At 34.5% G+C, this 14,717-nt stretch overlaps 2 protein-coding genes across 5 annotated transcripts in view; one reads left to right on the top strand and one right to left on the bottom strand.

Moving 5' to 3' along the window:
• LOC138696399 (putative leucine-rich repeat-containing protein DDB_G0290503) overlaps positions 1–14,717 on the bottom strand; it is a 260,919-nt gene that overhangs the window by 54,740 nt on the left and 191,462 nt on the right. The gene's annotated exons all lie outside the window — the stretch shown is intronic.
• LOC138696397 (uncharacterized) lies at positions 1,107–5,274 on the top strand. Of its 2 annotated transcripts, none has more exons than XM_069821307.1 (5): positions 1,107–2,204; positions 3,212–3,371; positions 3,528–3,650; positions 3,897–4,104; positions 4,396–5,274. In XM_069821307.1, exons 1-4 carry the CDS (start codon positions 2,025–2,027, stop codon positions 3,923–3,925), a joined length of 492 nt encoding a protein of 163 aa, XP_069677408.1. In that variant the 5' UTR covers positions 1,107–2,024; the 3' UTR covers positions 3,926–4,104; positions 4,396–5,274. The 2 variants fall into 2 exon arrangements, with proteins under 2 accessions (XP_069677408.1, XP_069677407.1); XM_069821306.1 differs by having other exon boundaries at positions 3,525–3,650.

The following is a 14,717-nucleotide window of genomic DNA, read 5'->3' as shown; positions in this document are numbered from 1 at the left end:
ATATGTTGTTAAGAAGATGTATAGATTGTACTTTTTCCAATGCTGTTAAAAAGAAAAACAATTTATTGTGCAAGTTAATTTACAACAACGGACCTGCTTGCTTCTGCGTAAGTTCCCTTACAACACAGCCTACTGAATCAATCTTTGCAGGGAATAATTAATATAATTTCAAACAATAATCAAATATACAGTAGGTACTGATGTTTCATTATTTTTTAAATTCATAAATATGATGGTGTGCTTTAGCAACAGAATCTCAAATGATTTCCTCAATAATGGAGTTTATAAACCCATCCAGCAACGAAGTGATTTTAATAGATAGATAGATAGATAGATAGATAGACAGACAGACAGACAGACAGACAGACAGACAGACAGACAGACAGACAGACAGACAGACAGACAGACAGACAGACAGACAGACAGATAGATAGATAGAGAGATAGATAGATTTATTTGTTCCATAATATTCTTACATTTGCTTTATAGCATAGAATAAAGAACATGTCCAATTCTTACGTTTAACAATAAAATGCAATACATATAAAATGCAAATATGAAATATGTACAGAATTAATACCTTAATAACAATAATATTTTATACAATGTAATATGTTTACCATTTAACAGTATTATAATATTTACACAGTACTGTGAAATGTCAAGAATTCATCTACAGAATAGAAAGTGTGAGATATTAAGTAATTTTTTAGTTTTGTCTTAAATAATGCAGGGTTTTGGCTATGATTCTTAATGTCTTCAGGAAGACTATTGAACAATTTTATCGCCATGTAACGTACTCCCCTTTGAAAGCATGATAAATTTGATGATGGCGTATGAAAATCATTCCTTCTGCGGGTATTTATACTATGTATGGCTGAGTTAGTTGGAAAATTTTCTTTATTACATAAGAGGAAATTTATTGTAGAGTATATGTATTGATTTGTTAAGGTTAGAATCTCTAATTTTTTTAAAAATAATCTACATGATTCTCTAGCCTTTGCTCCAACTATTATTCTAATGGCTCTTTTTTGTAGTAAGAATATATTTTTACTATCTACAGAATTTCCCCAAAATATTATTCCGTAGGACATAATGGAATGGAAATAGACAAAATATATTGTCTTTAAGATACTGCTGTTTAGAAATTGTTGTAACGACCTAATTGCGAAGCATGCTGAGCTAAGTTTGGGGGTTATTTCTTTGATATGATTTTTCCAATTTATTGTATTATTAATATGCAAACCAAGAAATTTGGTTATTGATGTTTCTAGTAGAGGTATATTGTTGATAGTTGTGTCCAATGTTTCAGAGATTAAATTATGTTAGTTTTATTAATGTTTAATGCTAGTTTATTGGTTGTAAACCAGTCATAAATTTTAAGGAGAATTGTTTCTGTTTTATATTTGAATGTGGCAAAGTTATTGTCTGTAATTATGATACTTGCGTCATCTGCAAATAGTATAGGATAACCTATTCCTTTTATTATGGGGCCAAGGTCATTTATAAAAATTAAAAAAAGAAGAGGCCCTATAGGGAAGACCAGGTAACTTGATACCCTAAGGGTGAAACCTAACCATTTTTCCCCCATTACTACATATGCTAGTGGATTATGGTGATTTTCTAGTTTGAAGGTTGAATTTTCTTTTGCCAACTTCGTTTCGAATTTCGGTACTGACAAATACTACATACAACTGGTAGTGTTTTTGTAACTGTTATGTTGGTGTTACTGTCGTACTCGTTTTAAGCAGCGTCAGTACTGGCGTTCCTGAAAATTTAATAGTACTAGGTTTCTGAGTCGGTTACTGGAAGATAGTGAAATTCGAACTTATTAATAATTAATTAATATTAGTACTAATATTAATACATACTAGTTATTTTATGTATTGCATTGTGGTTATAATTCAAGAATAGTCAGATAAGTACGAATAAATATAATATACTTGGGCGTGATAATGCATGTGGGTAATCGATAGAAATATTATTTCACATTTTAATGAATTTCTTTCGTGTTTAGATTTTTAATGTCAAAAAAAGGGAATAGCGTGGCAGTGACTCCTCCAAGGAAGAAAATGTGTGGCATTCAGAGTACGCTTCAGAAATCTGTAGTTCACATGTATAATGAGATGAAGAAAGAAGATAATGAAGAAGGAATTATGCTAACGGAGACAGCAATCACAACCAGAATAGCAAAATTATTAGGAGTAAGTATTCTTAAGCATACATTTCAAAGTGGTATTCAGTTTTAGGAGTTTGTACTAATAATTTCATGATTGTGGTCAAACAAAACAAATTTTTAGGTTAGGCCTAGATATTTAATCAAGTCAGTGATTTTCATATTGCCAAACTAAATACATTTAAGATACTGTAATACTGCAGTAGGTGATAGCTTAAATACATTTACAAATTAGACGAACAAATAATCAAACAGCACGAAAGTAAATTTCCAGTTTTCTCTTTTGGTATTAAATTAACCGTTCAGATCACAATTTACATGCCACATCGGCCGAAGAAAATGTATTTTCTTCGGCCGATGTGGCATGTAAATTGTGATCTGATTGTCAAATTGTAATTATTAACTTGATATTCCAGCAAATATTACATGAATGTTGGCCTGTTATGGTGCTTAAAAATAATTCAGTTTTATATAATAACTATATAACATACTCTATAAAGCATAGGAATGTTGACTCTGGCTGAATAATTTATTCATGACTGGTCTAAGTAATATTAAATATGGTGTTTCTTCAGAAAAGCTACCCCATCCAAAGTACTTGTTAAGATATAACACTTGTGAGGACAAGGACGCACTATGTACTGGGAAACTAACCATTTCTCTTCGTTCTGGATCTCTCGCATGCTGTATTGGTAATTAGTAACAAGTTTGAGGGAGGGACTGCAACAGTGCATTAGAATATACAGGTAAGTGTCAAAGGATTTTTGTGCTGAAAGTATTTGTGGCTGTGAACTAAAACCACGTGTTCATCGCTATGTAAATATCACAGAAATCAATTAAATAAAATAAAATTATGCCTTCTTTGATGTAGCTTTTCTGGAGAATTACCTAAATATTAGCCTACTTAAACCTATCGTAGACCCAACCTAACATGTTGATCATTTTCTATTCATATAGCTCTAAATGTTAGTATCATGCATGAATTTTATGATATAACAATTTTTAGAAGTGTTATGTTATTGTTTGTTAATGCAGCTTGGCTTTACTATAGCTAGGAAAGTGATAACAAATTCACAGAAGGGGACCCCACTTGTGACACCAGGAAAACATAGACTACATAAACATCCAGTGACTGATGCTGATGATTTTACGAAAGATGCAATTGGGAGATTTATTTATGACAAGTTACATAAAGGTAGGGAAGTTACAGGAATTATTGTGTTGATTTATGCAATGTATTATAACTAGAGGTTAGTTATAAAATTCTTCAACGGTTTTCCTGTGTTTAAAATTTTAGTGTCTCTTAGAGTTTCAATGTGAATTGCTTTTCTCTTTCTGTTTTTTTAAGTAGGATCACCCACTTATTCATGGAATAAACCAGGTGAAGTTTCCAGTGACATGAATGGTGTTATTCGTAGACCAACAAATGAGGGTGGAAGATTAGATGCCGGAACAAAAGGTGGATTTATACTCGGTAAGTTATATTGATTTATATTTTACATAAATTTGGCAAGAGTAATTTTTTAAATCAGGATACAGAAATATAAAAATTGGTGACTAAATAAAAACGTGGGAAAGTCTTTCACCAAAGAGGATCTTATGTCATGTTATGTTATGTGCTGTAATTGCAATAAAAGAATAAATCTGTTTTATTTTCTTTATTTAGATGCTGTGAATTCATGTGACGTAATTATATGCCCAGGTATAATTTTTATTGCAGGTGCTGATTTAATTTTTTCATGCAATTGAAAGAAAAGTCAGGACTACCATAGTGCTATGAATGGCCCTGTAGTTGAGAAGTGGGTGCAAACACAGTTGTTGACCTGAGAACATTAGGGCAATGCGTTATTGTCATGGATAGTGCTGCATATCATAGCAGGCTTATGGAAAATCAGCCAACAACAAAATGGTGGAAAGAACAGCTACTGGTGATTGCAACTGAATATAATAGATTTGTTGTACTAAATGATAAGAGTTGATGGTGTGAAATCACCTTTTGATATTACATTGCAATATTAATTTCCATACTTTACAGTCATTATTATTATTATTATTATTATTATTACTATTATTATTATTATTATTATCATCATCATCATCATCATCATCATCATTACTACTACTACTACTACTACTACTACTACTACTACTACTACTGCAACTGTTTCTCTTATTTCTCATGATTAGGCATACTTATAGATGTTAATTTTTTCTTTCAGGTGAAATTGAATCTACATAAGAATCCTAAGACAACAGAGCCTTGCCAATTACTGTCCTGAAGCGGCCTTGTCTTATGTGTTGTGTCTATATACAATTAATTCTTTCAGTTTTTTCCCCCCCCCCCTTAATGTAATGAAGTTGTTGGTTGATTGATACCCAGTGTTCAGCAGTTGATGTCATTTGTTATCATGCACTCCAATATTTAACTGGATGATTGAAAGTTGTGTAAAGTTGGACAGTTAAGACAATGATCCATATCTTCATTGAGATTTCAGAAATGGCACTGGGAGATTTTGAAATATCAGTTCTTTGTAAATATTTGAGACAATCATGGCCTGTGATAATATGAGTACTGCCACTATAGATTTTCATAGAAGTTCAGTTATTAAATTAGGTGTATTATTTTTACTATGTATTGTGCTATATTTTTGTTTCGCTTAATTGATGAATTATATATGCTGTAAATTGAATAGTAGACTGTAGGCCTATAGCTTAACTGATGAATTGTATGTGCTGTTAATTAAATAGTAGGCTGTATACCACAAGTGATAAATTGTTTATGCTTGTAATTTGAAGTAATTTGCATGATATGTATTATCAATTTCTGTATATTTCTACTGATTGAATTGTTTATAATTTTAAATTGAATTAACTTGCTTGCTATGTATTATATTTTATACCTTAACTGATGAATAATTGTTTAGGTTTGTCAATTTAATAATCTGAGTGCCATGTACTTCATATTTTTAGTAGAGCCACCAATGTAGCTTAGTCGGTAGACTCGTTGGCCTGCAAATTCAGAGCTGAACTCGAGGGTAGGTTGGATCCCCCATTTGATCTGATTAGTTGGTTTCTTCTGAGAATTTTCCTCCATCGTGGAGCGGATGCCAGATGGCCTATTGCAATTTTTTCATTTGCTTTAGAATCATTCCGATTTTTGTTACCACATTGTCATGTTCTGATCTTGTTATTCTTTTAACAGTGTGGTAAGATGCAGGTATAGATAACCTTACAGTAATTTTGCTACCTTTCAGCTATCTCATTACCTCCCACTCCATAAAGTTCAGGGATCCACTGAAGTACCAGTCGTCGATGTAATTCGACCATTTTTCTTAAAATTTTAAAACACTGTAAAATATTGAGATTTCTTGCTGTTACGTCCAATACTGTAGCAAGAATATCTGATTTTGAATCTGATAGTATGACAGCCTTCTCAGATTTATGAAGTTGATACTGGAGATTTTGTAAGCTTAAAAGTGTATCTAAATTTTCACTATCAATATTTGTCAGTGTCTGAAGTTAGTTAGTTAGTGGCGTTTAAAAAGGGCGCGTCAGCTACTACGGCTATTTGTGCCCTTATCTAACATTTTTCACTAAACACAAACACAATACAATAACCAGAATGTTTAAAAGAACTAAAAAGCATTGTCACGGTTAAAATGGGGCAAACAAATGTTTGAATATAATTCCCTGTAAAAGGGAATATACTGGTATTGTACTACAACACCACTACATCTATGGCTTGGTAAACAGGATCCATCTATAAAAAATACTGTATGTAGTCACTCACTGACCAGATCATTTATCGTTTCTAATGATTTTTAAAATGTCTGGAGAAGTATCACATTTCTTAACATCATCTGTTAAAGTTAACTTATATACTATTCATTTTCAAATAACTTGGGATTGTGTTTTATTAGTAAAGTTTCCCTTAATTGAGCAAGTTTGAGTTCTCCAAGTAGAGTCAAAAAGTCTGTTGGGATTTTGGCTCAGTTTATTAAGGGTATTTGTGGACTGTGATTTTTTGTTCTAGACAACCATATTATCTGCAAATGATGAGATTATCATAAGATCTATTTCTTTAGTTAGATCATCGACATGAATATTGGAAAATGTATTCCTGAAAACAACAATGTGGGAAGCCCAGATGAATCTTTCTCTATTTACATATTTGTGACAATGAATCAAATAATCAAGTCACTGACCCAGTGTAACACTTTATCATGGACACCCTAAGTTTGCAATTTCTTAAGTGATTTATATCTACAGAGCCATATGATCCTTGAAAATAAATTAAAATTGCTAAGGTGTTTTGTTTTCTGTTTAAAATATCTTTAATATCTTGACTAAAATTTAAAATCTGTCCATTTGTTGAATGTAATTCTCTAAAGTCAACTCAATAAGATGAAAGTTAGTTACTAGATTCCAGGAAACAATTCAATCTATGAAATCATCTCTTCCATAATTTTGGCTATCATACTATTAAGTGGTATCTGTCGATAACTCGAAAAGATATTAGCTGAATAATTGCTTTTCAAAATTGATGTTATGATAGATTTTCTCCAGACAGATATTTTATTTTAGATGAGATTACAAGATAAAAGTAGTGAGTTTGCTTGTTTGCCAACATGTTTAAGAAAATCAGCATGTGTATTGTCTGGACTTGGAGATGTTTTGGGTCTTATGTTATTAAATTAATAGTAATATTCAGTTCTTGATTAAATATTGTTATATAAAGTAGATTGTAGATTTAATATTTCTTTCAGTTTTTCCTTAATAGTCTGACGTACACAGATAAAACTAACAACCACACCACCAACTAATCTAATAGAAATTAAAATATAATTAAATGTAGAAAAAGTAATTAAAATTACACGTAATAAACCATAACCCCCTAATTTCAACAATATACTATTTTATTCCCTTTTGCAGCTTGTAGATAATAATTAATTATAGTTATTACTTATTAGCGTAATATTTATTGAACTTATTGGCTATTTCACTTCGTTTGAAAGATGTTATTGTGTACAAAAAGCATTTTTGGATGATCATTTCATGCTGTATGTTGTGTATAAATCTATGATTTCTGGCCATCTGTTCTGTGTAATCCATCTTTTGTATAGAATTAATAAAATACTCTTTTGGTAGTAATTATTTTATTAATTGAGTACTTAATTTTCACCAGCTCACATTTCTTGAATCATTTGTTTTTTCTTATTTAAATTTAGGACACAAGAGCCAAAAAGAGACTTCATAGTTATGTATCATACATTTTTTTCAATGACAGACGTGGAGTTGCAGAAATAATAAGTGTAAGTGTAACATTACTAAGCAATTTACAAACAAATGAAATCTTTAAAAAGGTATCTAGAAGTGAAATTACTTATGGCTTTTAAGGACCAAAATTATTTTTGTAAGTTGATTTATTATTATTATTATTTCAGTTTTAGCCTATTTGTATTATCCATTTCCTTACTAATTTCAAAAGATAATCAGAAGTTCATTCGAATTCCAACCAAAAGTCAATTGGTTATTAATTTATCTACCTTTAGGAAGTACAGTATATGTACGCTGGAACCTTTGAAGTGAAGTGACAATAATTTAATTGGTTTTGGAACAGATTTGATTCTTGAATATTATATTATATACTATACTTTGTTGTATATTTACATCTAGTAACCTATTAATGCTAATACTAATAATAATGTAAAGGAATAAAAGGATAGAACATAGCGATACACTTTTCATGCGATTCATTTCCTCCATTTCTCATATAGTTCGCCTACGAAAATATATTACGAATTATTATTGAAACTATTTAGAATAACCTTCCAACATAAAGGTAAAGTATGGTGAGTAAATAAGTCATTCAGTACATAGGATCGTGATTTTACTACATGTGGTGATATCTAGTAACAGTTGGCAACACTGACAAGAAGGAAATATTTGCTGTTTGGGAACTGAACTTACGTGATCCTCACTTATATCTTGGTTACATTGTGTCATATACTGGCAATAGAGATGTGCAAAATAAATTAAACAAATTCCAAACACTATGTAGTACAGTAAAAAGAACTTTCAAAAACTGTAATAGAGCAACACTGATAAAACTTTACAAAGTTGTTGTTGTTTTCTAATGCCAGGCGTTTGACAATAAAGTCATTTGACCTCTTGCACTCCAATATTTTTCAAAGATATTATCATGGTCAGCCACTGAAGCACAGATTTTGAGGTGTTCCGAATCCATTTCTTGGTTTGAGTTGCATAATGGGCAGTTAGGGGACTGATATATTCCAATTCTATGCAGGTGTTTGGCCAAACAATCATGGCCTGTTGCCAATCTAAATGCAGCTACAGACGATTTTCGTGGTAAATCGGGAATTAACTGTGGATTTTGATGCAGAGAGTTCCATTTTTTCCCCTTGGGATTGTGTTATCAAATTTTGTTTGTTGAAGTCTAAGTATGTAGATTTAATAAATCTCTTCACAGAGTAATACGTAGATTTAGTAACAGGTCTGTAAGTAGCAGTGCTGCCCTTCTTTGCTAGTGCATCCGCATTCTCGTTTCCCAGGATTCCACAATGGGATGGTATCCATTGGAATACAATTCTTTTATTGAGTGATATTAATTGAGAGAGCATTGAAAATGGCAAGTTCTAGCCGATTTAAGTGAACACCATATTTTAACGTTTTGGTGGCTACTTCATTCACACACAACCCCCAGAATGTCTGGAGGACCACACTTGCCTACAAAGTAATGGCAATCCCAACCTTGCTTTATGGGTGTGAAAGTTGGGTCTTGACTATCTATCAACAGAAGAAAATAGAGGCTGCTGAGGTGAAATTTTTTTTGAGACAGGTGGCTGGTTATAGACTCATAGATAAAAAGAGGAATAAAGATATTAGAAAAGAATTGGAAATTCAGAGTCTAAATGAAACAATCATTGAATACAGAAAAAGATGGCAAGATCATATACAAAGAATGGATGAAGATCGTATACCACAAATAATATAAACCTGTAGGTAGAAGAAATGTCGCCAGGCCATGGATGAGATGGTCGGATCAGTTTTCTTGAAGACGAAACGAGCCACAAGGTTTATGCTGTGATGAAGATGATGATGGAGTTTAAATTAAACAAAGTGAGAAGGGTAACCTACTCGTTGGGGTAGTTGCCTTCTAAATTAAAGGTGTAGACTACTGCTGTAGCATTTAAGCACAAATGTTGCACTGTGCATCTTATAAACTGGAAATCAACCCAGAAGACTGCAATGTTATAACAGTTTTGCGATCCAATTAGGTTTAATTTCCTGACATTCCTCAGGAGACAATTATCCCGAGATAATTATGCCTGATTTGGCTTAGACGTGGGCAATTCATCAAAATGTGAGGTGATGACTCAGCCTCCATCCCACATTTCCTACAAGTTGAAATTCAATATATAGGTGCTTATTTAGATGGCAGTATCTGGTCAAAAATTCGGTTACTCATCTTAAAATTTTCCTTTCCGAAGCCAAGAGTTGTTTCGTTGAGTCAAGTTTTGATTCTCCAATGAGGAGTTTAGCTTGTCTCCTCACTGGGGTAGATCGTGCAGGCTCCTTGTAAACATTTCATCAGGTTTTCCTTTACAGTCTGTTTGATTATGCACTTAGAGATGCCAACACAGGATTTCAGGTTATAGAACTGGATGGAAGTTTCATGTTTGGCCAGCAGAGTGGCTTGTTCATTACCATATAATTCTTTGTGTCCTAGGATCCAAATGAGTTTTCAGTTATTTCTTCTGGATAAGGTTTCCAGGGCAGTTCCGCATCTTTCAACCAGCCTGAAGTCGATTCTGTGTACATTTATTGCACCCAGTGCAGCCTGGTTACCAGAACAAATATAGATATCCATGTCTTGGCATGATCTACTTAGGTTTTTCTAAGTGCAAACTAATATCACAAACACTTCAGCTTGGAAAACCATAGTATATTGACCAAGGAGGATAGATATTCTAGCCCTGGCTTTTACATTAGAAATCCCTGCTGCAGTAGCATTGTCAGTTCAGAAAGCACACCAGACTACCAGGTGGAAATTGGTTAAGGTAATCTCCCTCTCATTCTTCCCTATTAGGAATAATACGAGGGGCAGTCAAATGAAAACAGGTCACCATGCGTATTTTTCACAGAGGGCAAGTTGATACCACTGAAATTTGATTGCTGAACTGACATCTGGTGGCGACTTGCGAAAGCACAGTTACAACCTCTGCTTATACACTAGTCATTCGTTTATTGTGCTGGAAGTGAGGTTAAAGATAAGTGTGTTCGTCCAACATCACTAATGAAGGCAGGTAAAGAACAGCGAGGTATAATGCGATTTTTGACTGCTGAAGGAGTAGCAAGAGAAGAAATCAATCGTCACATGTCAGCATGTTACGTTCAGGTGTACTGGAATGACACAAGATATTGAGATGGACGCGTATCACTGCAAGATGATGCTTGCCTGGACAGGGTCATCGTGCCATCACTCCTGCTGTTATTGCTGAGGTTGATGGTCTTATACGGGGAAATCGACAGATCACTGTGGAAGAACTTCGTTGTTTGATGGAAATAAGTCACGGTTCTGTACACGTCATGGCAACAAAGTACCTGCATTACCAAAAAATCTGTGCTCAATGGGTTCCACATCAGTTGCCGGAGGAACAACCAACAAATGGAATGGCTGCTTCACTGGGTCATTTACAACAATACCATGAGGAAGAGTATGCATTTCTGACCTGTATTGTCACTAGGGACATGGATTCTCCCCCACCGAAAAAGTCCAAAGCAATACAAACAAGTTATGGTAAAGTCATGTTAACAATCTTCTTCGATTCTAGGGGTCCTTAGCTTGTTGAATTTCTCGAGCATGGGGCCACAATCAATGCACAGCATTATGAAGAAACTTTACAGAAATTGAGACGTGCCATTAAGTAAAAATGCCATCTCTGCGGTGGCTGAATGGTCAGACTTTCAGACTGCCATGCAGGCGGCCCGGGTTCGATTCCCGGTCAGGTCTGGGATTTTTTCATTGAAAAAATCCATAGTGACACTTATGGCAGACAAGGTTGCAGTTGGGGTTTTTTCCGGGGTTCTTCTGTTTTTCTCCAGATTAGGCATTTACATCATTCCGTCACCATTTCTCCATTTCATTATCATTCCGTAGCGTTCCCCAAATGCCGGCCGGCAACACATGGAGGGGGTTGGCCTAGGGATGAGTGAGGTTGCCTGATTGAAACCTGGACTAGAGAACCTGTGGGTTTGGGAATGCGTCACCAGAGGCCTAGCACATTAGATCTGAACAAGGTCGCAGTGTTGGGCTGTAGTGCCCCCCCCCCCTCTGTTAAATTCAATTCAAGTCAAAATGCCCTGGAATGCTATTGAATGGCGTTACCCTTCATGATAATGCCCGCCCACATACTGCCAACTCTGTGAGGAATACAATTCAGAAATTTTGTTGAGAAACGATTCAATACCTCCCTATAGCCCAGATATCTTCCCATGCGATTTTCACATTTTTGGACAGTTGAAGAAAGACATTCGTGGACTTTGTTTTGCATTGGACGAAGACGTGTGTGACTGGGTAAAGAACTGGTTCAGTAGACAGTCCACAAGCTTTTTCAAGAATGGAATAAATGTATAAACAGTTTTGGAGATTACTTTTGAGGTAATAGATTAATGTTCTATTATACTTATGGCATCTGACCCTCATATAAACAGTGGGATTTATATACTGAGTAGGAATCATGCTATCCTAGCTCAAACCAACAACAGGATTGATATCCATTGCCATTTTCCAAATATGTGTGTGCCCAACTGATCCATCCCTTCCTATCCACTGACCAAGGCCATGGAGTCCAGAGGCAGCAAACATGGCTGCATTTTGGATTGTGAACTCCAGAGGAGGCAAACACAGCAGGACTTGGAGAAGTCAATGAAGTCCTCATGGCTCTTGTAATACCTAAACACGCAAGTCGATGTACACGATCCAACATGATCCTTGCTTGGGAAATCAAGGTCCAGAATCACCATACCACTGTTGTGTGCATAATCTTGGGCACAGAACAGCACAACAGATCAAATAAAGGATTTTCGGCTGTAGCCTCCAAATATATTCAAAGGCTCGTCTGCAGGCCCAAAAGGCACCAGTAGCATTTTTTGTAAGATATTCCACATGAGTTTTCCAAATCAATTGAGCCTCAATGATTAATCCTAAATATAGGGCAATCCATATAAACTTTTACCATTTTAATGAGTTGTAATTTCTCTTTTGGAGTTAGTATAAACTTGAAATTGAATATTATGATCTCTGTGATTCTGGGATAATTTATATTGTACCACTGGCATGATTGTCATTCATTGTTGATATTGATACTGGCTATTATTACCGAATGTACGTAGTAATTGAGGGGGTCCAGGCAAGAAAGTGCCAAGCCACATTTTTACACTTTTGAGATAATGCAAGTTGAATGTTTGATCAAATCCTCAAATCACAGAAAAAGTTAAATTTTGATTCTATAGATATAATTAATTTCCCTGATACATTTTTAATGAAAATATGAAATATATTATACACATTTTTTATTATTTTATATTACAAATTTATATTTTAATGTGTAATGTATACTGTTCTGTGGCTTGACACTGTCTTGGTCAAAAGAATTACTAATTATATAGTGTGAAGTTTTATTGACATTAGAAATGTTATATTTTCAACTATTATTTACCATTTTTAAGACAAACAAACTTGATATTAATTTCGTTACTTCTCAAAAGACAAACAGTAACCTAAAATATAGGGTATTTCAAAAGTCAGTTCAATTATTAAACCCCTATAAATATTATAATATGTTATTGTTGTTTTCTAATGCCAGGAGTTTGACAATAAAGTCATTTGACCTCTTGCACTCCAATGTTTTTCAAAGATATTGTCATGACCAGCCAATGAAGCACAGATTTTGAGGTGTTCCGAATCCATTTCTTGGTTTGAGTTGCACAATGGGCAGTTAGGAGACTGATATATTCCAATTCTATGCAGGTGTTTAGCCAAACAATCATGGCCTGTTGCCAATCTAAATGCAGCTACTGACGATTTTCGTGGTAAATCGGGAATTAACTGTGGATTTTGATGCAGAGAGTTCCATTTTTTCCCTTGGGATTGTGTTATCAAATTTTGTTTGTTGAAGTCTAAGTATGTAGATTTAATAAATCTCTTCACAGAGTAATATGTAGATTTAGTAACAGGTCTGTAAGTAGCAGTGCTGCCCTTATAATATTTGAGATTGGGAAAAAAACAAAAACATCACAGTGTGGGCAAACAACGGGGTTTACAAAACATTGGGAAGATGTCCGCTGTTCTCTTGTTCAACATACAGCATTCTGACTGTGACACCATGCACATCATTTTGCAGATAATGTCTTGGAATATTGGTAATTTCTTGCGAGATGACATCTTTAGGGTTGTTGGATCTGTTAAGAAAACTCGTTCTTTAAAGTAATGCCGGATTGAAATCTGGAGATCGCGGAGGCCACGAACCTCAATTATGCGTGTTAACTCCACCATTAATTTTTTAGTAGGTTATTTTACGTCGCTTTATCAAGATCTTAGGTTATTTAGCGTCTGAATGAGATGATTGTGATAATGCCAGTGAAATGGGTCTGGGGTCCAGCACCGAATGTTACCAGGATTTGCTCATATTGGGTTGAGGGAAACCCCAGGTAACTTGCCCTGACCGGGAACTGAACCCGGACCACCTGGTTTCCCAGCCGAATGCGTTAACCATCACTCCACAGGTGTAGACAATATTGCAATAAAACAGACTGTTGCAGTAAAAGGGGAGCACTACTACAGCATGTTACAGAACTTCGTCACCCCTAGACAGAGGAATCACGATATGGAAAACATAATCTTCATGCAAGATGGCGTTCCACCCCACATCTTTATCCCTGCAAAAAAATTACGCAGATGTTTGGCGATTGTGTCATCAGTAGGCACTTTCCAACAATGTGGCCTCCACGAGCTCCAGATTTCAATCCGGCCGACTTTTGGCTTTGGGGTTACCTTAAAGAACGAGTTTTTCTGACACATCCAACAACCCTACTGCAACTGAAAGATGCCATCTCGCAAGAAATTGCCAATATTCCAAGACATTATCTGCAAAATGCTGTGCATGATGTCGCCGACAGAATGCTATATGTTGAACAAGAGAATGACGGACATCTTCCCAATGTTTTGTAAACCCTGTTGTTTGCCCAGCACTGTGATGTTTTTGTTTTTTCCCTATCTCAAATATTATAATATTTATAGCGGTTTAATGTTTAAGCTGATTTTTTAAACAATATTTTAATAATGAATTTTTTCTTCCAGAAATAAAATACCGTATTATAAAAGTCAAATTACTTCATATGTTTATACTACTCAAAAATCTACTTGATGGCAATTCAATAATATGGTAATGCACTCATATAAATATTAAATATTTAGGACAAGAGAATGCTAAGCAACATATTGCAAAAATTTAGAGCA

The sequence above is a fragment of the Periplaneta americana genome, chromosome 3, assembly GCF_040183065.1.
Source record: "Periplaneta americana isolate PAMFEO1 chromosome 3, P.americana_PAMFEO1_priV1, whole genome shotgun sequence".
NCBI classification, from domain to species: domain Eukaryota; kingdom Metazoa; phylum Arthropoda; class Insecta; order Blattodea; family Blattidae; genus Periplaneta; species Periplaneta americana.
The sequence above is the reverse complement of the archived record's forward strand: the minus strand, read 5'-3'. Positions and strand labels throughout refer to the sequence as shown.

What these genes read in the sequence shown, in the direction of transcription:
- LOC138696397 (XM_069821306.1), top strand. Translation starts at nt 2,025, where the DNA reads ATGTCAAAAAAAGGGAATAGCGTGGCAGTGACTCCTCCAAGGAAGAAA. An exon ending in TTATGACAAGTTACATAAAG is followed by an intron (nt 3,372 to 3,524) that starts GTAGGGAAGTTA and finishes TGTTTTTTTAAG; the next exon opens with TAGGATCACCCACTTATTCA. An exon ending in AAAAGGTGGATTTATACTCG is followed by an intron (nt 3,651 to 3,896) that starts GTAAGTTATATT and finishes TTTTTATTGCAG; the next exon opens with GTGCTGATTTAATTTTTTCA.